Consider the following 26,907-nt stretch of genomic DNA (forward strand, 5'->3'; position numbering starts at 1 on the left):
CTCTCAAAGATGTCCCGCAAGGCAGAGGAGGTTTAGGATCAGAGTTTTCCTTCTCCTAAGCTGTGAAAAAAGCAGATTCTATGTTAGCAGGGATCATTAAGAAAGGGAATTAAAATAGAACTGTCAACATCATACAAATCTATGGTGTGACCACACTCTGAATACTGTGTACAGTTCTGGTTGCCGTATCTCAAAATGGGTATTGTAGCTCTGGAAAAGTTTCAGAAAAGGACGACCAAAATGATCCAGGGACTGGAGCAACTCCTCTATGAGGAAAGGTTACATTTCTGGAGGTCATATGATAGAGGTGTACAAGGTTATGCATCGTGTGGAAAAGGAGAAATCTTTCTCCCGCTCTCATACTAGAACCTGGGACCATCAAATGAAGCCGAATGTTGGAAGATTCAGGCTAGGCAAAAGGAAGTACTTCACACAACATCTGGTTAAACCATGGCACTCACTCCCACTAGTCACTTTGGTTACCTTCTATTTCCACTGTTGGAAGCACTATGCCTCTGAATCCCAGTTGCTAGAAATGTCAAGTGTGGAGAATGCTATTGCAGTAAGCTCCTGCTTGTGTGCTTCCAACAGGTATCTGGCTGGTCGCTGTGAGAACAGTATGCTGGACTATGTGGGCCTTTGGTCTGAACTAGAGGGTCTCTTCTTATGTAAATGAATAAATGTATCTGGGATAGCAGCATGCAGACAGGACCAGCCCCACTGCACAAACAACACCAGACATTGCTTTTTGGGGGGACAATGACAAAGGGAATGGATAAGCATTTGCCAGGTGAAGGCAAGCAGTACAAGGAGAACCAGGTCACCTCTGCACCACATGGCTTCGCCCAAAGTGTAGTTTGTCAAGGGTGCTGGGAATTATAGCTCTGCAGGGGGTGGAATGCCACCCCCAGATCTGTTTGGGGGAAGCCATGTACTTTAAATGCATGGTGTGGATGTGAGCCCAGAGTGCTTTGAGCAAGGGGTCCAGAAAGCGCGGCTCCTTGTGGCCCTGGAAGTGAGCCCCTCGCATCACTGCAGAAGACGCGCCCTGCACCGGGAGGAGCCGCATCTCTCACCAAGCTTGCACAGTGGCCGGCGGGATCCTGAGCAGCACAGGGTTCCCCGCTGCAACAACAACCCCGGGGCAGCAAACTGGCAGGCGTCAACAACACAGCCAAACGCACGCCCGAGCCCCTGCTCCTCACGTTACGAGAAAGCCATTATTCCCTATGTTCCAGCACTAAACCTTGACGTTATTTCAGAGCCCAGGCGTGTGTGCGCGCGTGTGTTTTTTTGGGGAAATGCTCCTGAGGAGGCCGATGCGCGGGAACCTGCCTCTTGAAAGTAAGCCTCGTAGCGCTGACGGGGAGTTACTCCAAGGTTAAGCGCGCGATGCAGCGGCTTTGCAGCCGCGGGGAGGGCGAGGCGCTCTTGCAAACTTCCCCCCGCGCGTAACGTGTTGCTCGCTGGCAGCGTCCAGCAGCCGAGTGCGCGCTGTCTCTCTCTCTCGCTGTTGTTGTTGCTGCTGCTGCAGCAGCAGCTCTGGGCTCTCACAGGTGGGGGAAGCGGGGAGACCCCTCCCTCGTTCCAGAAGCGTCCGCTCCCCTCGCTCTCCTTCTCGGCGCTCTGGCGGGAGGGCGACGGCGTGGGCGGCGACGGCGCGGAGCGAGTGACTGAGGAGGGCGAGAGGCGGCGTCCGGGCTGGGGGCGGATATTTTGAGCCGCGTCGGGCGGGCACCTCAGAGCGACGGCGGCGGCGGCGGCGGGTGCAGCCAGGAGGGTCACTCTGGCGCTCTGCCTGAGGTGTCGCTTGGTCGGCCGGGGAGGCAGCCTCCCCTCGGCTCTGCCGCCACCTCCATGGACGAGCACCTGAGCCTGCTGCGCTCGCCGGCCGCCCTGTCCTCCGGCAGGCACCCGAGGGGCGGCAGCAGCGGCGGCGGCGGCGCTGGCGTCGTCGTCGCGGGCGTCGTCGCCGTGGGCAGCAGCCACCACAACTTGGGCTACAGTGAGCAGTTCTTCCCCGAAGGCGCGCTCTCGGGGACCGGGGAAGGGCAGGAAGACGACGAGGAGGGCGTCGAGGAGGACGTGGGCGACGGGGAGCTGGAGGGGGGCATGACCGTGGTGGGGGGAGAGGACCCTCTGCTCGAGGAGACCCAGCACCCCCATGCCCTGCTGGGAGGAGAGCGCTACGACCACCCCTCGATGGCCCACACCCTGCCTCCCCCTGGCCATCACCAGGTGGGCAGTGGGGGGGACGCTGGGGAGCACGAGTGTTGCGAGCGGGTGGTGATCAACATCTCTGGTCTGCGCTTCGAGACCCAGCTCAAGACGCTCGCCCAGTTCCCCGAGACCCTGCTGGGGGACCCCCGCAAGAGGATGCGCTACTTTGACCCCCTCCGCAATGAGTATTTCTTTGACCGCAACCGACCCAGCTTCGATGCCATCCTATACTACTACCAGTCCGGAGGCCGCATCCGGCGCCCTGTCAACGTCCCCATTGACATCTTCTCGGAAGAAATCCGCTTCTACCAGTTGGGAGAGGAGGCCATGGAGAAATTCCGAGAAGATGAAGGTTTCATCCGTGAAGAGCAGAGACCTCTGCCCGAGAAGGAGTTCCAGCGCCAGGTGTGGCTCCTCTTTGAGTACCCGGAGAGCTCTGGACCAGCTCGGGGCATTGCGATTGTCTCAGTCTTAGTTATCCTCATCTCCATTGTCATTTTCTGCCTGGAAACCTTGCCTGAGTTCAGAGATGACCGTGACTATGACAGCACCACAGGGACATTTGGGACCAGTGGTGGACCTTTCGTGGCAGATATCTTCCCAAATTCCTCTTCTCCAGCAACCTCCATGGTGTCCTCTTTCACTGATCCTTTTTTTGTGGTGGAGACTCTGTGCATTATCTGGTTCTCCTTTGAGCTGCTTGTCCGTTTCTTTGCTTGTCCCAGCAAACCCACCTTCTCCAAGAACATTATGAACATAATTGACATTGTGGCTATTATTCCTTATTTCATCACCTTGGGCACTGAGCTGGCCGAGAGGCAGGGCAATGGTCAACAAGCGATGTCTCTGGCCATTCTCAGGGTCATCCGGTTAGTCAGAGTCTTCCGTATATTCAAGCTCTCTCGGCACTCCAAGGGGTTGCAGATCTTGGGGCAGACCCTCAAGGCCAGCATGAGGGAGCTGGGCTTGCTCATTTTCTTCCTCTTCATTGGAGTTATCCTCTTTTCCAGTGCCGTCTACTTTGCAGAGGCTGATGATCCCACGTCCAGCTTCAGCAGTATCCCTGATGCCTTTTGGTGGGCTGTAGTGACCATGACTACAGTGGGTTATGGTGACATGCACCCAGTCACTATTGGGGGCAAAATAGTAGGGTCTCTCTGTGCCATAGCTGGGGTGCTGACCATTGCCTTGCCTGTGCCCGTGATAGTCTCCAACTTTAACTACTTTTATCACCGAGAAACGGAAGGTGAAGAACAAGCCCAGTATATGCATGTAGGAAGCTGCCAGCATCTTTCCTCCACTGAGGAGCTGAGGAAAGCTCGGAGCAATTCGACTCTCAGCAAGTCAGAGTACATGGTGATAGAAGAGGGAGGCATCAGCAACAGTGCATTCAAACAGGCTGCCTTCAAAACAGGCAACTGTACAGCCACAAACAATCCAAACTGTGTGAATATTAAAAAGATCTTTACGGATGTTTAAAAGACACCTTTCAAGGATATATAAAAATATTACAGAAGGTCTCCGTAATCAGTATTGTGAGGAACATGCACCATCGTCATTCTTTGTGCTCTTGTTTAATACATGTACTTTTCTGATCCTTCTTTCTGAAGATGGGCATTTTTAGAAGGTAAAAAAACCAAACAACAAAGCAGATGTTAAGAAAGCAGATAGATAAGAGGATACAAAGAAGTCTGGGCTGCTTCTTCTAGAAACAGGTTTTTGTTCTGCGCTGTTTGTTGCTGGGCTTTGGGGTTTTGCTGGGAAATTTAGCAAAGAGCAGCTCATTTGTTGATTTTCCTTTCTTTGAATGTGTGCACTTGTTGGAATGAAAGTTACGAAGTGAAAGAAACCCGGATGCAAGTGTGTTGCAGTGAGTAGAAAATATAGGCACTGAAATTTCACAAAGCATCTCTGCCATCACACTGCAAAATGATGCTCACATCATCTAATGTGTGTCATACGAGGGTACAGTTTTGCTTTTGTTAATGCCAGGTTAAAGCCCTGTGTGCAGTCTGAATCTGCCCTAGGCATACGTATAATTGTTTCGATATAGCGAGGGGAAAGTCTTCATTGTAAGTCTGGATTTCTTTGATCCACAGAACTACAGAATTGCTTTCTTGAATTCAAAATTCTACCTGCACAGTATAGTGGAAAATACTTCTTCCTACATCACAAGGTTGAACAATTGTCTTACTGGATCATATCCTGAGTGTTTGGCTTTCTGCATGTCATGAAGTTTTAGGCTTCTGGTAAGTCACTGATGGGCTTTTCACAGTGACTGTAGCCTCAGTTGAAACCCATCCAAACCTTAGAAACAAAGGGGGCATTTCCATCCATTCCAATGCATTTAAGATAAGCGGTTGCATCTATCACAAGAAGATTAAAGTGGCAAACACGCCTTGCAGCGGAAGTTACTAATTTGGACCTGAGTGATGCAGTTTCCATAGCAACTTTGGTTTCCTGGGAAACTCCCAAAGGTTGTCATGGCATCCATTCCCTCCCTCCCCCAGTCCTTTGCTGTTTCCATAGTAACCCTTCCAGATGGTTCGAACTTCTGTGGTTCCGCAGAAAAGCCGCTGCTCTGATCACACACACACACACACCATTAATCCCAGAGAGATTTAGGTGTGGAAACTAGGCATTATTCTATATGCACCATTTTTAGATGTGCAGAATTCTAAAAGTTCTGGAACCTATAGAAGAAGGGAAAAAAGGATGATATGGAATAGTTTTTGTTGTTCTGCACATCCTAAAAGAATCATAACATCTGTTCCATATATAAGCAAGCTTCAAACCCTCCCTTACAATTTGGTGCCTGATAATTGAAAATGGAAATTAAGTCTATATATGCTACCTACAAAGCTGCATAGAAGATTTATAAAGATGACACCATCTCTGCATCTTTTGATGAAATGATACATTAAATCATGGCGCATGACCTAGTTTTATGCAAAACACCCCTCATGACACAAATGGCAGCTCCACTTTCAAAGCACATATGGGACTGAAGAACAAGACCAAAAGCATTTATTACAGAAGGATGAAAATCTGGGGAAATAGATGCAGATGAACCCAAAAGTGTTGGGCTGAGAAATATTCAAATCATCTGGGGAATGTATACTCGTATACACACAACTGGGGCTGTGGAATATCAGACAGACACAGGTGAGCTGTTTGCTGCTGCAAGAAGTGTTATTCTTGCTTATGGTGTCTAAAATATACCATCTTTGAATAATCAGACATTTCTAACCCCTTAGTTTTAAGATCAAGTCTCATTTTACTTCCTATTATTTTATTTTTAAAATGCTTAATTTCTGAAAGAGTTTTGTTTCCTGCATTTTTAGAATTGCAGTAAAGCTACCTGCTCCAAAGCATTTCTATTGATTTCAATCCAAGTGACTTCCAGAGTAAATATCAGGATATATCTATATAGCTATTGGAATTCAGTATGTGTTGCAATATTAGCCACTAGTGCATTGCTTTCTGTAACTTGATTCCACTTCTCAAAATGAATCTATAGCGCTGCAAGTTAGTTAACCATGCCAGCTGTGAGGTCCTGATTCAGTGACTTTCAAGCCACCTTAAACCTTGGTAAAGCAAAATGTGTGGTAGATAATGCCTAAAGACACCAGATATTCAGCCAATTTAATTTTCTTTAAATTGTTTTCAGCAAATATAGTAGCAATTGAATGGGGATACTTCTATTTGTGGTATGTGTGTACATTTTATGAGATTCAGAGCTCTACTAGCATACAATTTTATGCTTATTGTATGAAACTATGATCTGTGTGTGGCGATCTTACTTGATCCCATTCAACATTCCCGTCTACTTTTATTTTCAGCCACTAAATTCAGCACACTATGATAAATTTATTGGCCAAGCCCACAGTTATTTGTGGCACTATATGGAGCTGCAATTGAGCCTTGTAATTTTCACCAGCTGAGAACTGGGCTAATTAGCGTCGGGTGTAGAGCTGTGCCAGCGAAATCGGTCATAATAGTGTTGTCTGTGTGAATTTCAGCTTACAAGTTTGTCTGGAGAGAAAGGATAAGAGGGAAGGGGGAGCACTATAGGAATATTGCTTTCTTCTTTTGCTTATTGGTTGAAATGGTTAAATCCTAATTTTGATGTGTGTGGAATATTATCACAATGCAAGAACTCTTTGGCCAGGATCCAGAGAGTCACTTTGGGTGCATCCTAGGGCTTAGGCATGCCTAATGAGACTGTGAGATTTTCTCTGAGCAGCATTCTCTCTCTCTCTCCCTGCCCCATATCGTTCCCTCTATTTCAGATGTTTAGGCGTGAGTGCCATTGCTTTATGTAGCCAAAATGGCACCATCCATGAAAACACAGGAGCTATTACGGCACTTAGGGGAACCCAAAGGTTTACAAAAGTAAAGTGGGTGATATCCAGTCCAATCATTCCATTAGTGCAAGGATTTGTGCTTGTGCAACAGAACTTCCCACCCCTCCCAGATCTCTGGGGCAGGGCTGAAGGAACCTCTGGAACACATCTGGGGATGGAGATGGGGGAATGTTCTGTTGCACGAGCAGAATCCTATGTTGGATACAACCCAAATTTTGTTTTTGAGAAAAAGCTGTAAAGGTGGTGGTGATGGTGGGGAGAATATCCAAAACAGTCCAAGGACTAAAAGTGTGCAGTGTCCATAGATTGTTGACTGTCAGCAGGCAGGCATAGGCAAACTCGGCCCTCCAGATGTTTTGGGACTACAACTCCCATTATCCCTAGCTAACAGGACCAGTGGTCAGGGATGATGGGAATTGTAGTCCCAAATCATCTAGAGGGCCGAGTTTGCCTATACCTGGTCAGTAGGGATGAGGTGAGGGAGAAATGGAAAATCATGGAGGAAGGTAGGGCTGGAACAGTGAACAGGCGCTCTCCATGGTGCAACATTCCATTGCAAGTCCCATGCGCCCCAAACTACTTTGGAAATTTCTCCTTGGTTCCAAAAGAGGCCACGCAGCATGGGGAGATATGATTGGCAGAACTAATTGCATTGTTCTTTGGATCTAGGCCATTAAGATGAATAGGAACTCCCAGCTCTAGGAATAAATGATGTGCATTATTCTCATTTTATGTTCAGGGTTTTTACTTCACCTACAAGGTGAGAATGAGGACTTTGAGAAGATGACATTGCTTCAGTTTTTTTTACTTGCACCCAGAACATATGAATCCATGTACAGTGGTACCTTGGGTTAAGTACTTAATTCGTTCTGGAGGTCCGTACTTAACCAGAAACTGTTCTTAACCTGAAGCACCACTTTAGCTAATGGGGCCTCCTGCTGCTGCGCCGCCGGAGCACGATTTCTCTTCTCATCCTGAAGCAAAGTTCTTAACCTGAAGCACTATTTCTGGGTTAGCGGAGTCTGTAACCTGAAGCGTATGTAACCTGAAGCGTATGTAACCCGAGGTACCACTGTATTCCATAGGAAAGATCTATTACACAGAAGCCATACATATTGTAAGCATAGAGAAGGCGCTTACTTCAAAAGGAGATCCGTTGCATGTTTGCATTTTGTTTTGTTTTTTAAAAAAACTGTTCGTGATTATTCAGGGTGAGAAATTCCAAGCTATTGTTTCTGGTGGACATCAAAAAGTCAGCCCAATGGTGACAGAGTATCACTGTCAATGATGGCCCTATTCCCAAATGAAAGGAGGGATCTTTTTAAAATAGTGCCACCTAAGTGGCTGTTTCTTCCTCTTTAGTAGCATACCTGCAAAGTACTGTATTACAAAGACCAATACTTTCAAGCCAGTTGGTCTGTTATTTTCCTGTTTGTTTAATGTTTATTTTACTATTAAATATATACCCTGGATTCTCAGCACAGAGGGTAACACAGTAGTGGCAAAGGCAAAAAGATACTGAAACTGGGGCCCCATTTTTATAGCCAAAAACTCCTTTCCTAGGTTACTGTTTCCCTGGGAAGAGGGCCAGGGGGCAATTTTGATTAGGAAAATTTTGATTAGGAAAATATTCCATCCTTCCCTGTGCTCCTGCAAAGAAATTTGCAGCTCCCCACTCCACATGGCTGCATTTCAGTAAGAACAAAAATCAGATCGAATCATGGTCCTCCCACATAATGCACAGTTTGGCCTTTTGCCCCAGCCACTGAACACAGATCTCATGTATGAAAACTATAGCATGGATCTCCATCACTGTCTAGCAAACTAGGGACCAACAGGTGGGGACATATCACTGTGTTTTAATAGTTTTTGTTGTAAGTCAATCCAGGGGCTCCTTTGGGGGCCAAAAAGCAGTAAATAAATGATCTAATGAATGGCACGAAATGAGCACTGTTCACAAACAACGCACACCCCAAAGTCAAGGATAACAAAGAAGATAGGAAGGACTGATGAGCAACACTTGTCTTCTCAGAATTCCTCTGCCTTGGGACTCCAGATGCAAACTTCAACTCTAAGCCTGCAACCAGAGCTGCAAGGAAAAAGCACCCCACAAGAGGTAGGCAAGGTCAGGGGATTGTTGGGGGTCACCAGGGAGGGGGTCATTATGTCTCATCATATGATGCCTACACTTCTCCAACCCTCCCAATAAAAGTGATGGCCACCCATGGCCTCAAGAGTGTCTCCCATCAATCCCTGCAGTACTGGGAAACTTCTAACTTTACAAGCTTCCCCTCACAGCAGACAGCTGTGGGACACAGGATAAATATGCACAGTGTAGAAAGGGGACTTCTGTTTATTCCAAATGTTGGTGAGCTTCCACAAAGCACCAATGAATGCAATGGATAACAGCCACCTTTGCTAGTGAATGCTAGGCACTTATCTCTGTCTATTGCTACAGCTGGCAAAACATTCATGATGCATTTTTTCCACTCCAGTACAGCCAGAGCATACGGAACAAAAGAAGCTGCAAACTGCAGACAAACATTCCAGTCCCTACAATGGACAGGTGAGTGTTCTTGCAATGACTGCATGGTCTTCCCCTACAGGAGAAGCTTCCAAACATAGAGTGGGAGATTGGCCTGCCAGTGGGAGAGTAGGAAACTGAGGTGAGGCATGCAGGGTGAAATAGCACCTAGTGATAGCATCCTTTGTTGCTTCTGCTCACTCACCTACCCATAATGGCACTTAGTCACTGGACCTATCAGTTGCTGCTGATCCCCGTTATTCATTACCATCCCATACTTGTCTCCCTGTAGGCAACAAGGCAGCCATTCCATATTCTGAGAGGCAAGGATGATTCCCATCCCTAGTATCATGCAGACCACAAATGGCACCTGCAGCAAGCAGCAGCAATAACTAGTTGAAGGCAGATATGCCTTTGTTGGGCTACAGCTTTTCCATCAGGTGTGATAGCCCATAATGTAAACAGGGGTAGCCAGCATGAATAGTGATAAGGAAACCTGCATCTATTACTCTTTTTTCTCTTGCAGTTTTCAAGCATACAGAAATCCTGCAAGAACGCAAAGACAACAGCCTTGATTCTTCTGTGTTGCTGTCAGAACTTATACCTGCCACTGATATGGTTTAATAAAAGCTGGGATGTTGTGAAGCTGTGTTTCAGCTTTGTCTGTTTTCTCATGACGGTTGGCAGGTAGGGAACCATCACCCTCCAATTTTTGCTCTGCTCAGTTGTCTCCCAAGAGAGGCACACAAACTAGGCAAGAGAACAGTGAGTTCCTTGCAACAACAACACAGTAGGACTGTGGATCAGCATCTTGCTTATAGCTTTGAAATAGAAGTACTAGTGATGGCGAATGGGTTGCCTCCTCTACCTGACTTTCTCTGTGATGAAAAACCTACCAACTGGGTTGCATGGAGAGAGCGAATGCAGGGGTGGCAGTGGGTCAAACTGATCACAAGGTCGCATGGGACACTAACTGACACATGCAGCAGTTGTCAAAATGAATATATTTCTGAATGGGATGAAGTAGGCCTGGCAAAATTAGAAGTGTTCTGGAGTATGAATGAAACTGAGAGAAAAATGATTGGTCTGTGCAAATGACATTAACTGGATATCTCATTGCTCTGTCTTGGTTTGTCTATGGTTCTTCCCAACCATTTCTCCTGGGATTCTGTAGCTAGTAGTGACTCTGAAGGCTTTGGCATGCTGCATCTGTGCTTTTCCATTGGGTTATGGATGCACATAGTGCTCCTTCGGTCCACATGACTAGGAGCCTTCCTGTACATTGGGGTGCTTGAGAGGAGTAAGTGGCATGTCATAGGAGACTTCAAAGGACCCTTCATAAGTTATTCTGTGCACACCTTTGCATGGTGGTCAAAGTGTAGCTATGGGTTCTGGTCTTGTTGTTTTCCCCTGTCTGCTGGCTAGACACATAAAATGTAGGCTGTGCCTGGTAAAGATCATATTCACATCTCTCTGGATTTTGGTTTGAGATCTCATTTTGTTTCCCCCTCTGTTTTGCTCCTTCCCAATGAGCTGCTAAGCAGCTCACAATACTTTCTGCCATGGGTCTACTATTGTAGCATTCATTTTCCTTTGTGCATGTGCCTCTCCCCACTTTCCCCTGAAAAATGCTGTCTCTCCTCACATTCACAGCAATGCAAACACACTTTGTCTTGAATGGAGGCATTTATCCTCTCCATTGAGACTGAAACCTTCCTCCTGAGATCTCCTCTGGCTTCTTCATGCAGGTCTCCTATGCAGAGTGCCATGACAGCTTACGCAGGAGGAGTCACTGTGGTCTGCTTTTTATGTCTGATACTGAGCAGTGCAAAAGCTGTGTGCATACTGGTTTAGGTGACATAATGAGGTCATTTGCTCATTTATTCATTTATTGAAGATACGTGCTGCCCTTCAGTTTACGAAACCTGGCCTAATTTCAGGAGGCACTTAAAGGACTCTGAAGATGATAATGACAGTTAGGCTTCTCTCTCTTTGTTCCCTACAAATGTTGTACCTCCACAACTCTTGTGACCCCTGACTATTAGGCATGCTGGCTGGGACTGATGGAAGTTGTTAGGTATCAAGGATATGTGGAAGGTACCATGTTGGGGAAGGCTACACAGTTGTCCTTGTTGATGCTTTCTATCAATGCAAGGAACTATGCAACTTTCCATTAGCTCAGATTAAGGGTTCTGACAGAACTTTCAAAAGATGCTCATGTGTTATAGTCCCCAGATGGATGGAGTCTCTAGATTTGGTGTATGTGTCTGATGTAGTGCATATATGGTGCTACCAAGAGGCAATTGATATTGGAAACTGGTGAAGAAAAGGAATGGGTGGTGGTTCTTAGGGTGTGTTTGGGCTAGCCTGTTTAGAATTTTTTTATAGAAAACTTGCAATTTGAGTGGTACCTGAAAAACAATAGAAAGCCATTGTAGGTGCTGAGACATTGACACAACCCAATGTTGCATTTTATGCTAGTATATCCTGCTCTAGCTGAATTTTTCATAGTCATAAGGGGCAGCCCATCATAGATAACGTTACAGAGCCTTTGTTTGAGGTTACAGAAGCATGGCTAATTGTTGATGAGTGCCAAGTCAACATCTCATAGAAAGGTTCACAACCTTCTTGCCAGGTGAAATTGCTGGAAAGCTTGATGCATTTGATTGATGCAATGCTGTCTTAACAACCTTACAAACAAATCAGAATGAATGTTTAGGGTCATCTGGAAGCAACCCAAGTCTTCACATGATGGTGCCAAGTGGCTTTACATATGTGTATGAGCAGGAAGGGTCAAGATCAGTCTTGTGTCCCCAGAGGGAAGTGATAAGGGAAATCCCCATAATCACCTGCTGGCACCTTGTTGAGAAGAACAAGTAGAACCAGTCAAGGATGGTCTCACTATATCAGGTGTGGGAAGTCTGTGTTCCTTCACATATTGTTAGACTACTACAACCATCATTCCTGATATTGGCTATGCTGGCTGGTGCTGATGGGAGTTGGAGTCCAACAACATCAGGAGGGCCACAGATTCCCTACCCCTGCACCAGATATTGTAGTTGCCCAGTATCCTGTGTTGAATAATATGAATATAGCAGAAAAATATCACAGGATGAATAGAGTGCTACTGTTACCTGTATCAAACAGTAGATAAAGATTGCTTGCTGAGCAAGGCTGCAAATGCCCTAGTCCAAGCTAAACAATCCAGAAATCTGCTAGTATCCAGAAAAAGATGAAGTTGAAAACTAATTGTTCACTTGACATTATTCTGCAAAAGGGGAAGGTTAAAAATGAGGCAGTAACTGGCTGGGGAAATTTGCATTTTGGTTTCGTTTATTGAGTAGGAGCCAGACAACTACAGGCCACCTGGCGTCCTTCCCTCCCTGAAAGGTGTATTAATATCCCCAGGCAGTTTCTGCTAGGCAGGATGGGCATAGACCCAGGTCACAGGTGGTAACCTACATACTTTTAAATTCCCTGCACATCTCTGGGTGAAGCCAACTGATACCAATCCAAATCCAATTTGGATACATAATATGTAAATTCCATTCAGAATTACCTACCCTGAATATGCTTATCTATACCATTAAGGCTATCAAGTTGGTCACTCCCCACCCTCGCCAGTGTTCAGACTCTGTAGTTAAATCTACATATATTCATAGTAAAGGCTTCATAGATTGGAAGCCAATGCACTCAGACGTGACTAGGTTATTACATATGAAAAGAGATAATGAAGTGTAGCATAACTCGTTTCTCTCTGTGTCTAGTTGTAAGATTTCTGCTAATGACTCCTTTGGGGATCAGTATGAGGCCCTCTTTAGACGTCTGCAGATTCTTCCTCTTGCTCTTTTGACCTTTGGTATTTTTCTCTCTGCAGATATTTAATAAAAAATGGTAGATCTGCAAGGTCTGTATGACTAGATAATCAAATAAATTGTGACCTGCTTGTTTTCATTGGGATCATATGAGGACAACGTCAGTGCAGATTCATCCCTTGAGTCATCTTGCTCACCTTTCGCCATACATCCTGCTGGCAGCTTCACACATCTCCAGCTTGTTGCCAGTGCTATTAAATTGAAATTGCAAAAAAGAGGTTAAAACAGGTACCTTAAGCATGGCTCCTGTTTGGCAGGCTGCACACGGTGGTGAAAATACGTTTAGATTTCAGAATTGGATGAGAAGTGAATGCAAATCAGTCCCTCTTCCAAAGCGTTGTGCTGCCAGCAACCCTAAAATATTTCCATCTGGTGCTCCACCTTTTCTTTCATGGTGCAATGAAGTGGCGGTCTTGAGAGATGAATATGCATCCTGATTTTGCCTCAGGCAAAAGTTAAAACATTTCCATTTCAAGTATAAACCCCCAGCTGGCTAATACTGTTGCTTTTCTCTGTCTGTAATCCTGTGCACATGTATTTGGGAGTTGGCCCCTGCGACTTCAGTGGGTCTTACTTCTGAGTAAATGTGCACAGACTTGGTCTGCACAAAGTGTTATACTGATAGCAAAAGGGGAAACAGTGCAATGGATTGTGGCTCTTTAAAAAAACACCCCTTATGTGACTATTTGGTTAGACTTCTGTGAGCTTAATGCTGCTTTGCCACTAATTTTACCAGTCCTACTGTGATGGACATTTATGCACAATCCTTGGATTTTGGGTTCCAGTAAGCCCCGTAGTAACACAGTGCCAAACATTCATGCATGAAAATACCCCTCTAGTCTTTGTCATTTCATCTTTGTTTTATGAATCGAGATACATGCTCAAGTAAATGTAACTTGTCTTGTAACAGACTGAACTGTGGAAAGCTTTTGTGTTCAGCTTGCCAGTCGATATAACTATGCTTCTTACCCATAAGAGCAAAATGCATAAAGTCCTACAAGATCTGCCCCCTTCTTTGCTGACCTGTTTCTACCTGCCCTGGGTGGGATCCTGACTGAACCCTGCTGTAAAAGGAGGTCAAGAGATAGGAGATCTGGATCCTTGTGGGACACTGAAGGGGCCAGAGACTAACTTAACCATGAGTCCCACAAGGCTCCAGATCTCCTATCTCTTGACCTCCTTTTTCAATTTGTATTTATTAAGGACCACATTGCTTACAGGGCAGTGGAGGATGCAGCAAAACACAATGTTAGAACCAGTGTGAACTGGCTTGGAGACCTAAATTTGCACTATACATTTGCTTATGCGAATTTCATACAGATACATACATTTACATGTCCTGACTCTTAACTATCTAGCAAAACTCATGTCTAAACTATCTTGAAATTAAAACATACCCAGTATTGACATAGCTCTCTGAGGGTTCCTCCATATTTCCTATTTATTGAGCATTCATCCTGATTTACTTTCACAAAGCTTGTGTGAAGGTTAGATTATCTGGTCATTCTGTTTGTTTGCATGGTAGTTACATGACAAAGAGCATTCATCCTGATTTGTTTAAGGGGTGTTTATATGTCTTCCCGTTGGCCATTCATTCCACATTTTTCAATGTATTTCCAGTCAGTTTCCTAAGTCTGAAAAGTTTGTTTCTTTGTTAAAGTGGACTTTCTGTGCTAGGTGCATCTGTAAACTTGTGATTACTTGTGGGTGCATTCGGGAACATGTCTGTCCCATGTAGCTAGGGAGGACCATTTCCAGACTATCAACGTTTTTGGGTGGGATTCAGTCATATCCCAGCCTGCACAATTAAAGTAGATTTGGAGCTCTTGTGAAACAAACCTGCTTCCACAAAAGATAGGATTTTTTTGCAGTAAGGAAAGTGATGGGAAAATGCACAGAAAGTGTAGAACAATGCCTGCTTGATGCAACTTCATGTAATATCCCCACAAACAAATCAGAACAAATGCTTATTAGACAAGTTGTTTGGAAGTGACCTGATGTGATAATAGTGCATTAGTGGTGCATTTATACTGTAGTGTCTGGACATCATTCCACTTTAATAGTTGTTCTGTGATACTTCCCCAATGCTGCTGCATTATTGCTGTCTGGAGGGGCACTCGTGCAAGAAAAGTGAAACACCCGTCCATTTGTGGTATAAACAGTTACAGGATTTCAACAGGAAGTTATGAGACATGCACTGATTGGAAATGAAGCAATATGTCACACCCCAAAACTTCTGCAGGTGTCAATTGTATTGAAAATGAAATCACACATAACTGCCCACCAAGTTAAACTGGGAGATGGTGGCTAGCCCAGGTTCCCTTAATGATCTTTATTTATGCTGTGTGGATTTGGACTTGAGCTATCCTGCTTCAGAGTGGGATAGGAAAAGTGTGTACCCTAAAATGTGTTGCTGTAAGTATCTTTTTCACCTTCTATTATATATTTATCGGGAAGCTGATGCTTGTGGTGGTTTCTTATTGTGAGGTCATTGTACACCACACTGACTTGCTTTACTGACATGAAGACTAATCTAATAGAAAATGTATTTTCTGAAGATGCTATCAGGAAACAGTAGATTGGGGTGGAGAACCTGTGACTCTCCAGTTGTTGGATTACAGCTCCTTTCATTCATTGGCTATGCTGGCTGGGGCTGATGAGAGAGTTGGAGTCCAACGTTTGTAGAGCCATAGTAGAGGATCAGGTACAGAGAACTGCATTGATTCCCCTCTCCCAAATGATCGCACATGGCTGATTTCGCAGTTAAATTGCGTTTCTCAAGATATAATAAGTATAATGCTGCGCTTTCTCATCACTATGCTGAGCCAATGTATGGTTGACATTGCAAAATCAGAAAGTACTTCCTACTTTCTGTTCAACTTCTGATTATCATGCTAATGATCTGTTGAAGTGCAGAACTGAAGATTTTGGATTTTTATTTCTATTATTAATGCTGCTTTCTGAACATGTTCCTGAAGGTAAGAACGGATGCAATGAAGGCAGTGAAGTAGGATCTCTTCGCTCTCTCCACAGTCATGTGGTAGGCCTGATTATGAGTCTGAACATGTGCTTGGTTGGCTACGGAAAGAGATTAACGCCACTTACGCTCCAGCCTTCACCAGGCCTATCTCTATACCATTGACCACAGCTACTCAGAAACTTCACCAGGAAGTGGCCTGACCATAACAATGGGGTGATATCCATGTTATCTATTTCCAGACCACCCTGCTCTCCACATGGCTCAAATACAAAATCAAGGATATGCCCTGCTCTCTGTGTTGCATTGATGTTCATCTGAGACAGGCCCATAGTTACCATGGAGGCCATGAACACCAAAAACTGGACTTGAGGTTTCCTCAGCTTGGATGTTGAAGTCACCCAAAATCACCATTCTGGGTTCCACACCCAAGACAAGTTCATTCTTGGTTCTACACTGCACCCAAGACAAGTTCAGTCAGGGAGGCTGCTGAGCAGCAGGATGGGTGGTACACCAACAGTATCCCAAACCTGCAGATCCTTCCATCCCCCTCCCCTCAGGGGAAGTGAACTCCTGTGTACAGCAACACCTCCCTGCTGCTCCCAGTCTGGGCTGATGTCAAACTGAGTACCTGGGTAGGTAGAGCTGCATCAGTTCTGACCCACCCACCTCCCTCACCGTGGTCTCAGTGATATACCCCAGGGTGGCCCATTCATCCATGAATCAGCATGGTTTTATTAAAGACCAACTTGACATTCAACACCAAAACTACCAGAATGTTGGGGACAGTGGCAGTGAGTTCTGTTACAGGTTGCTCTGTACTGTATTCCTGCTGTTACTTTGGATAGGATTTCTTGCCTGATCTGAGATTTGGTTTGTTGCTAGCCTGGTTGGATCTCATAATCTTTTTTGAGGAAGGATTTTGTTAAAGAGACTTTGTTGAAATAAGCAAGTTTCACAATCTTAAAGTAGTGGTGGAATAGGTTCTCTTTCAGTCTGATTGATGAAATTAATAGGAATCGCAAAACCAGCTTCTCCATCCAGCTTTGCTTTCCAAAAAACTAATGTAAGGTTCTGAGGAAGTTCAAAAATGGAGAGTCAAAAATAGTAGTGTTCCATTACTGGGCTGAAAGCTCAAATTTGAATTTGCTCTACATGAATTAATAAAACCTGTTGATTTCATTGTTAATAGCAAATACTTGATTCAGATAACTGGAGAGCCTGAAGGTGCTTTCAGCTCTTTTTTATTTTTTAAAAATAATAATACATGGTTGACTGTTTTGGAATTGTGGACAGATGGGTAATTGATCTTTATTAGCCCTCTGCTGTCATCTCTAAATAAAAATGGAAACATCTGGCTTTACAATTAACCCCTCTAAAATATGCTTATGAATATGTAATGACACCATTTTTACATGCTACTTAGCTCAGAACCATAATCTCCCAGTGTATAGTATGATAATAGCTTTTGGGGGAGAACGCTTAGAAATTTGAAGGGAAGCAGACTTCAGCTGTGGCACTTGTGGAACATGCTGTCATCTTGACTTTACAGCTTAGAACCTATGTACTTCTTAAAATAAAATTGAAGAGCCTTGAGAGTTTATTAAGGCCAGCTGTATTTCACTTGGACAGGTTCTTGGCTCCTACAGACATCTGTAGTTCCAGGAACACTGGTGTGTAGTAGCAGAGAAATGGACAGCCACACATTTGATCCTTCCCCTGCTTTGCTGTGTCCTTTCCCCTCTTCTACTTAGATTCTACTTACTTACAGCTCTTCCCTTGAGAGCTTCTCCATCCCACATTTCAAAAAGAATCTCTCTGCATTGTATCAAGTATTTATTTAAAGCATTTATAAACCACTTAATATTTTAAAATGACAGTTGGGTACGCACTGCTGTTTACTCTGCATTCCGTTTGCTCCCAGTGCTGGTTTGGGAAACAGTCTACGCATAACCTCAGCCACAATCCATATTTATCCAGTATCTGTCCTGTTGTCTCTTATGAAATACTGTGTTTAGCTGTGCTTCCCTCCAAACCAGCTTCAATCCAAATTGAGGAAAAGAACAACCTAGCTGTGTTTTTAGCTGGTAATGTGTACACAGCCTAAGTCACTGCATGAGTGGAAAAAACTTTCTCTTGTGCAATGGAACCTCCCCTCCCTTTTCAGGCACTTTGCACCCCCACATCTGCTCTAGAGATTCTCCTTACCCTCCAGAGCAAGATCTTAGGGTGGAGCAGTGTGGTTTTGTGTGTGCAGGGTGTGTGTGTGTGTTGGTGTTGGAGAGGGAGGGGAAATTCTGCTGTGCAAGTGGAAGTAATTCACTTTACGCAATGATTTTGTTGGCTACAAGTCTCTGCTCCACCCCCCCCCCGATCAGTTCCACTTTCTGTCATCATCTCTGTGCACCTGAAGTCTAACTTTGGAGTTCTCATCATATGTTAAAATCCCAGAATATCGGACTAGGGTTGAAGGAGACATCATCACATCCTTCTGACTTGTTTATCTTGTACTCACATGTGCATTTCCTCACCTCCTAGAACTGTCAGTCTGGCACTTCTTTAAAAAAGTAAAAAAAAAGTTAAGGGTTTTTTTGTTTTAAATAGCCTACATTGATAGATGAAGAGGAGCTGGCAAGTGCAGTGTTCTAGGGAAGAAAATAGTATTTAGTTCTTAGACATATGTGGCATAGAAGGCTGCTTTGTATCCAGTCAGACCAGTGGTGCATCTAGTTCAGTATTGTCTACATGTGCACATGGTGTTATTCATACTTTTTTAAAAAAATGTAAATAATAATAATAATAATAATAATAATAATAATAATAATTTTATTGTTCATATCCTGCCCATCTGGCTGGGTTTCCTAGCCACTCTGGGTGGCTTCCAGCAAAATAAAAAAAATAAAAAATGTCAGACATTAAAAACTGAACAGGGCTGCCTTCAGATGTTTTCTAAAACTTGTGTAATTCTTTATCTCACTGACATCTGATGGGAGGGCGTTCCACAGGGAAGGGCACCACTGCCAAGAAGACCCTGTGCCTGGTTCCCTGTAACTTTACTTCTCGCAGTGACGGAACCGCCAGAAGGCCCTCGGAAGTGGACCTCAGTGTCCATACTGAATAATAGGGGTGGAGATGCTTCTTCAGGTATACTGGGCCGAGGCCATTTAGGGCTTTAAAGGTCAGAACCAACACTTTGAATTGTGCTCAGAAATGTACAGTGGTACCTTGGTTCTCAAACTTAATCCGTTCCGGAAGTCTGTTCCAAAACTAAAGCGTTCCAAAACCAATGTGCACTTTCCCATAGAAAGTAATGCAAAATAGATTAATTCGTTCCAGACTTTTAAAAACAACCTCTAAAACAGAAATTTAACATGAATTTTACTATCTAACAAGAAAGCAATGAACAATTATACTGCAGTCACACATTAAATCAATCAGTAGCTGAACTGGGTTCCAAACACTCACAAAAACAAAACAAAAAGAGCCACAAAAACAAAAACGCAAAATAAATAGCAAAAACAGACAGACCTCAGCGTAACACTCAACATGGAAGTGTGGCACTCAAAACGGAGCACGTTCTGCTTCCCAAAAAGTTTGCAAACCAGAACACTTACTTCCAGGTTTGCAGTGTTTGGGTTCCAAGTTCTTTGAGTACCAAGGCGTTTGAGAACCAAGGTCCCACTGTATTGGGAAACAGTGAAGATCCTTTAGGACCAGTGTTATATTGTCTTGGTGGCCACTCCCAGTCACCAGTCTAGCTGCCGCATTTTGTACTAGTTGTAGTTTCTGAGTCACCTTCAAAGATAGCCCCACGTAAAGTGCATTGCAGTAATCCAAGCGGGAGATAACCAGAGCATGTACCACTCTGGTGAGACGGTCTGTGGGCAGGTAGGGTCTCAGCCGGTGTACAAGATGTGCTTAAAGTACTTAACCTGACCATGTTTATTTTGGAGAAAAGCAGCTGCAGGGCCCCAGTCTGAAACTTGCTCCTGATTCAGATCAGAAACATATTTTGGATCAGGGCCTGTAGTTGTTTATATTTGTTTATATTTATTGCATTTACTTCTACTTCACCTTTCCTCCAAGTAGCTCAAGGTGGTGTACATGGTTCTATTCCTCCCCATTTTATCCTCACAACAACCTTGTGAGGTAGGTTAGGCAGAGAGATTGTGACTGGCCCAAGGTTACCTTGGGTTGAGCAGATATTGGAACCCTACTCTATATGATTGTAGCCCAACAATCTAACCATGTGCATTAAAAGAAGAAGAGGAAGAAGAAGGAACAAGAATAATAATGTGTCATTTAGCTAGTGAGTGGTGCTGACAGCAAGTCCAAAGGGATTGGCTGCAGGAGGGAATTGCTAATTGGGAACTTTCTCCTGCAGCCAATCCCTGTTTTTAGCAGGGATCTTCCTTTGCAGTTTGGCTTGAACTCAAGCTGGGCAGCTGCAAAGGAAGAAAGGAAAGAACTAGAAGTGCATTTAGAGTTCCCTACCATTATAACTTGTACATTTTTTAAAATAAAAAAAGATAGTGGCTGGTGTGATGGTGCAACTGCCCTCCCCAAATCGCTGCAGCTGGGGCAAGGCAGGGGTGGTAGTCCAGTTGGAACTTTGCAGACATCCTGGAGGAGCTAATCCGGCATTCCTGCCAGTGTGTCCACACAGCCCCAGCCTTGTTGCCGTCCTGTCCTAGCCACACCCATATAAACTGTAGCGATGCCAGTGGTGGCAGGACTGTTCTGTGGCTCTGCCCCACCCAACTGCATAACTTGTTCAAAAAGAACAGTTGCAACAGAAAGGGGGGGTGTCGTGTTATATGAAAAGGTAAAGGTAAAGGGACCCCTGACCATTAGGTCCAGGCGTGGCCGACTCTGTGGATGTGGCGCTCATCTCGCTTTACTGGCCAAAGAAGCCGGCGTACAGCTTCCGGGTCATGTGGCCAGCATGACTAAGCCGCTTCTGGTGAACCAGAGCAGTGCACGGAAATGCCGTTTACCTTCCTGCCAGAGCGGTACCTATTTATCTACTTGCAGCTTGACGTGCTTTCGAACTGCTAGGTTGGCAGGAGCAGGGACCCAGCAACAGGAGCTCACCCCGTTGCGGGGATTCGAACCGCCGACCTTCTGATCGGCAAGTCCTAGGCTCTGTGGTTTAACCCACAGCGCCAACAGCGTCCCTAGGTTATATGAAAGGAGAGTCTATTAGTACCTGAAATGGAGATTTGATCCTAAGTGGCTAAATCAGCCTTTCTCAACCTGTGGGTCCCCAGATGTTGTTGAACTACAACACCCATCACCCCTAGCTAGCAAGGCCAGAGCTCAGGGATGATGGGAGTTGTAGTCCAACAACATTTGGGGACCCACAGGTTGAGAACCGCTGCACTAAATGAATTGTTTTAGCAGTTCTGAAAGTGTGAGATGGGCCTCCCTAGAGTAGGATGGATAGTAGCCAGGAGAGGACCAAGCTTTCTTCTTACAGTGACGGTCCAAATGCAGTGAATGGCAACCACCCAAGTGTTGAAGGTTGTTTGAAAGAAGAATCACTACTTGTGTGTTCACTAACCTAGGGATGGGGTGAAAATCTGATTCAGTTTGCATTTCAAGATGAACCTCCCTAATCCACAGTTTCTGAAACAAGACGCAAATTAAACACAGCTATCCATTGCTTTGCACTTTCCTGATTTTTGCAGTGTCGTTTTCCAGACAGGTAATGTGCATGAAAATGCATACAGTGCAGTAAAATGTGCATAAAATGAATGTATCAGTGAAAATAACATATAAATGTGTATTAGGGAAAGTTGCTCTGATAAAAAATGTGTGTACAGTATTAAGAAAATTTGCATAGAAATGTGTCTGGTGAAATTCCCACTGTGAAACATGAATTTTCACAGAGAATTTAAAAAATGGGAAACTGATGTGGAAATATGTAGGATTGAATTTAAGATTGGAGAAAATGAGAAACTGAAATTGACTGAGTTTCCCATCTCATACTAATCTAAGTTCAGCCAGTTTTTGTACTATTCTAGAATCTTGGAAAACCATCTCACCTGAGACAACAGTGAGGCAAAAGTAAATAATATGTACTCCATAGGCAACCATGCTCTGTCATATAACACATTGTTTTGTCTCAACGAGTGACTAGGCAGCACCATCCCTTACTGAACATGAAAGCTGAAGTATCCATACAGCAACAATCAGTTTCCATCAGCAGTTGGGTTCCCAAGGGTCCCTCCCATGGGAGCTATAAAGCTTGCTGCTTTCTCATGCAGCTCTGTTTTGCTCCTCTCCTCTCCATCCTCTTTCCTCCTGGCCTAAAGACAGAGTGAGCATCACCAAATGACCTGCCTATCTTCCTTCAAGCGTTGTCTTGGGTCTTGTCCAGAAAACCCCCTCACCCAGGTGGTTTCATATTACAGCACTAGAAACTTGGAGAAGCGTACTGCAAAACTCACATGCCTCCTATCTGCGTGGGAGACCCTGCTCTCCACTGTTAGGGATGGGGAAAGTGTTAGAGCAACACAGTTGGGCATGACGCATATAGCAAAAGGTGTGGGAGGAGGAGGCATGGGAAACACAGTTGTCCATTTCAGGGCGTGTGTCCCCCTTCCATAGCTTACCTGTGTGGAGTGCTTTCTTGTAATGGAGTTGGGTGTTCATGTCTGGGGTCCCAAGATGAGGTTCCTGTTGGGGTTCTAAACAGACAAGTACTTTCAGTATGTTCAAGTTTGACTTTGTGCATTCTGCTTTGTGCAAAGTGCACCTGTTTCTCTGAAAAGAGCCAGAGAAAACGGTCAGAGGGAAATTCTTTGTTGCTCTAGGGCTGGTATACAGCTGTGCTGTCAGTGCGGGGCGTAGCTGTGGATTGCCTACAACCGTACCCCATTTTGGCTGTTACACTGGCATATTTTCACCAGCGGACAGCTCAGCCAGCTGCTAGCGTTCTGCTTGAAAATCTGGCGTGTTCTGACACTGTACCTTTCAAGGTGGCAGTGTAGCTCAAGTTCTGCTGGCATAGGAGGTCTTTGGACAAATTCCTCCCCTTCTCCCCCAAATAACAAACCAAAGGTACACTCAGAATTTGCCAGGTGTCATGTGGAGTGCTGAATTTAGATATCCTGCTTCTTACTTTTATTTTTAGGGCATGAAATTGCAAATTTTCTGGAATGCAAACACTGTACAAGAAGGATTTGATTTTGCCTTTAAAAATGTGACACCATTCCGTGCTTTTGAATGTACACTGAATGCTTTCATTTATTCTGCTCAACAGATAACAGAAGATGTCTCAATAAGTGCAACAGAATGCCACCAACCTCTTAAATACTTACTAAAAAGAACCACAGACACCAGGAAGAAGTCACTAATTATACTATAGCATCGTGCACCGAACAGAAGGATGGTCTGCCCTCTTGTGTCTCAGTATTTTAACTTGTAGTTGTATAACAAGTTCTATCTCTCTGTGTTTTCTGACAAGTGCATTATGTAGAAATGAACATCTTTCATGTTGTAAGATAAAACCAAACGCAATATTAAAAGAAAGATCAAAGCTGGGGGAAAGGGGCACAATTATGTGGATGTTATTTCTGCCTTTATAAAATCTCATGCAAGCTTCAGTGACTAAGAACAAAACTTCAAGTGAGCTGCTAATAAACATTCCAAATGTGTTGATTGTAAAATATTCATCTGTTTTGTACAGTTTTATTTTGGGCTGTGATGAGAAATGAATCATCATTCTGTGTTTTTTTAAAATGAGCCCCCCCCTTTCAGTGTTATTTATAAAGTGGTACCTTTGTTACAAAAAGCTTTCCTACTTATTTTAGCCTTTGTGTACGAGGAGAAGTGATGCTGATTTAAACGAATCCTCAAAGAATTTTCTGAACTGTTAAGTTTAAATTTTGTGCCTTGTTTTGAAGCATTTATTTAAAGAAGGATACTGAAAGGCATATGTGTTTGTTAGCAAAGAAATACATATCTCCTCTTAAATTGTAAGTGCAATTCTTTGCATGTTTACTCAGAAGTTAGTCCCATTGAATTCACTGGGATTTCCAGTAAATGTGTATTGGACTGCAGCCTGTATTTCATTAATATTCATGTATAAAGGTATAATAAAAGAGATATGGACAGATTGCTTAACAACCACAGGCTTATCACCAAGTTGGGAAGGATTAAGAGCATCTGGTTAAAGCATAGCACAAGTCTCTAGAGCCGATTTGAGGGTCATAGAGAGTCTTACTGGTTGTGGTCATGATAGTGAGCTCCATGGGCAATTACCAAGTGTTGTCAATGAGCACATATCATTATGGTCAGCTAAGCTCTGCTCTAGTGCAAGCTCGCTTGAAAACAAGTAGGGCGTAGTGCATTACAGCTGAGGGGAGCAATAGAGAATTGTTTATATAGGGTTCCAGTCTTTTACAGCTAGTAGGGCTGGGAGATAATATCGATAGATCGTCTAAAACTGGTTTGAAGTCCATATCATGATATTGGTTTCATAATTTTGACCTGGCAATATATCATGAATCACAATGTGTGTGCATGCGCTATGCAAAAATCACAACGTGGGAAGAAGCTTGAAGCCAGCCAATGCCTCTACATAACTCCATCCTTATTTCAGACATTATATCAGTATATCGGTATATGGCTATGTTTAGCTGGTGATGTATTGATGTAGAAAACCAGATATCGCCCAGCCCTAACAGCTAGTTATTAATGTGTAGCCAGCAATGTTAAATTATGAACTGAAGCAACAGGGAGTGCAACAGGCATGCGTTTCACACCCAAGCTGCTCTGAAGGGACCAAAATGGGTACCTTAGCATGCAGCAGTAGTGAAACAAAGTGTATTTCTTTGTTCCAGTGATAACCTTCTATCGGTGGACCTTTCCAGAAGATGTTTTGTTTGCACAAGGATAATCTCGTAGGTGTTGCCCTACCTAGTTCCAGTTTGGGTTTGCTCTTGCCCTTTTGTACTGGGAGGGTTAGAGTTGCCTTGCTGCAGGAAAGGATAGCCAAAATCTGCACATATTAAGAGAGATGAGCACAGTAGTGCTTGGCAGTGGGAGGGGAAATCTTTCCAATGGGACGTCAGGTGCTCACAGCATTAACACACGACACCTAAGCCCATATGTTTTTATATTAACATTTTATTATGTTTTGACAGGAGAGTGACACAAATCGCTGAAGCATCATTAGTAGCAAATGACAGGTTCAGCATTTCTTAGGCAAACAGACCCCCCCACCCAGTGCCCCCTGACCTGAATATGGCAAATTTAAGGAAAGAGAAAGAAGAAAGGAGGAACTTTGTCAAAAAATTGTTGACAACCAGTGCCTAGTTAGAGAAAATGAAATGATTCCCAAAGGAGTGAACAGTCTCAGAATTAGCCCTCCTGCCACAACAAATTTGTTATTTAGTAGACAGATCTCAAAGATCCTCAACCCCATGCTCTCTCTTTGAAGGTTATGACTTCTAAAACTGCAGCACAATTCATTTTGCCATTAGTGATATGCTAGAAATTTAAAGCACAGCAGGTTTTGGAAGTGCCAAGATGAATATGGTGATTAAATAAACACCAGAGCTAAAAAGACATTAGTTCTATCATTTTCCCAAATAAAGACTCAATAATGGGGCACTTTTGCATGTGTTTTTAGACCTGGCAAGGGTTTCCACTCCTCCAGCACATGGTTGTGCCTGCATTGCATTTTCTCAACAGCTCAATACTGCCATCTGAATGCAGGGAAAAGTTATTTTCTAGGAAAATGTGTTCACTGAAAATAATAATCTAGATTCCTCCAGTTGATGGGCAGCCCAATTGTGTATTCTTCGTGCAAAATATCTGGAAGGGTCCCCTAGGAACAAGAGGATGAAATGCTACACGGGCTCAGGTAAACAATGTTCCTTTTGGAATATGCTAAAGCTAGTTCCAAGGTTAGATATTCAGAATTAAAATGCGTAGCTTTGAATTTCTTTGCCAAAGTTCAATGCCAGCTGAAGGATTTGAAATTGGTATTTGACTTTTGAAATTGGTATTTGTTCTCCTAAACCACCAATATTTGAATTGCAGCATAAGAAGTGGTAGTTAAATGACAGACGGCATCTTTGTAGTCAGTGCAAAACTTCCATTGAGCTTGATGGATTCTGTACTAAGCTTTTTAACCATGTGCTAAATATAAGAGAATCAACACTGTTAATAAACATCAATGCATCAAGAAATGTGAAATGTGTACTCTGTAGATTGTCTGATGTGTTTCACTGTGCAGATAAAAATCAGAAAATTGTTAATCGGATAAGTTCTTGCAGAAAACATTTCCAGTGCTTGTTGAAATACCAGCTACTATGAAATTCTACTTTTGGTCATGGGGATGACTTGAGGGTGTTCATTTTCTATGCCTTTTCCCATTTCTTGCATTGACCTGAACATTTGCTCTGCCCTTTTTATTAAAGGCCTTATGCAAAGTCAATATGCAATGAAGAAAACTGCCGAGCTGTGTTTTCTCAAGTTTGTAGTTGGTTATTCCAGGTGCATAGTTGATCTGTGTGGATATTAAAGCCATTTAAAATAAAAATGAATAGAAGGAGGACAAGTTCACAGCTCATGGCTCTGCCATCTTCCCTGTGCACGTTCAGCAAAATATCTATGCACATGCAAATAGCATGAGTGATCAGGAGCAAATCCATTGATCATGCTTACAGAGCCTAGATGTGTATTCTCCTCCTCCTCCTCCTCCTCCTCCTCCTCCTCCTCCTTTCTTCTTTCACTCATAGCCGAGGAAGATTGTCTTCCATGAACACGGTCTTAACATTGAGTCCATAAGTGACTATGGAGGCCAATTCTGGATCCACACGTCCTTCCACAGTGGGGAAGTGTACTATGCACAGATTATTTATGCATTCCTTTTTATCATGTCCTTCCTCCAAGAACTACATGCTCCCCCTCCCTCACCTCCATTTGATC

At 43.9% G+C, this 26,907-nt stretch overlaps 1 protein-coding gene across 7 annotated transcripts; it reads left to right on the forward strand.

Annotated features, from left to right (window-relative positions):
* Positions 1-1,362: 1,362 nt before the first annotated feature.
* LOC310765229 (potassium voltage-gated channel subfamily A member 3-like) lies at positions 1,363-26,165 on the forward strand. 7 transcript variants are annotated; one of them, XM_083619995.1, is made up of 5 exons: positions 1,363-3,847; positions 4,320-5,385; positions 8,620-8,703; positions 9,083-9,153; positions 9,638-9,756. In XM_083619995.1, exon 1 carries the CDS (start codon positions 1,858-1,860, stop codon positions 3,697-3,699), a length of 1,842 nt encoding a protein of 613 aa, XP_083476121.1. In that variant the 5' UTR covers positions 1,363-1,857; the 3' UTR covers positions 3,700-3,847; positions 4,320-5,385; positions 8,620-8,703; positions 9,083-9,153; positions 9,638-9,756. The 7 variants fall into 7 exon arrangements, with proteins under 7 accessions (XP_083476121.1, XP_083476123.1, XP_083476124.1 ...); XM_083619997.1 differs by having other exon boundaries at positions 9,088-9,153; XM_083619998.1 differs by lacking the exon at positions 9,638-9,756 and adding an exon at positions 9,404-9,576 and having other exon boundaries at positions 9,088-9,153.
* The last annotated feature ends 742 nt before the right edge of the window (positions 26,166-26,907 follow it).

This window comes from Podarcis filfolensis (assembly GCF_964270895.1).
Source record: "Podarcis filfolensis genome assembly, chromosome: 6".
In the NCBI taxonomy this organism is placed as follows: Eukaryota; Metazoa; Chordata; class Lepidosauria; order Squamata; family Lacertidae; genus Podarcis; species Podarcis filfolensis.

Excerpts from the sequence above, each read along its gene's own strand:
- LOC310765229 (XM_083619999.1), top strand. The coding sequence starts at position 1,858 with ATGGACGAGCACCTGAGCCTGCTGCGCTCGCCGGCCGCCCTGTCCTCC.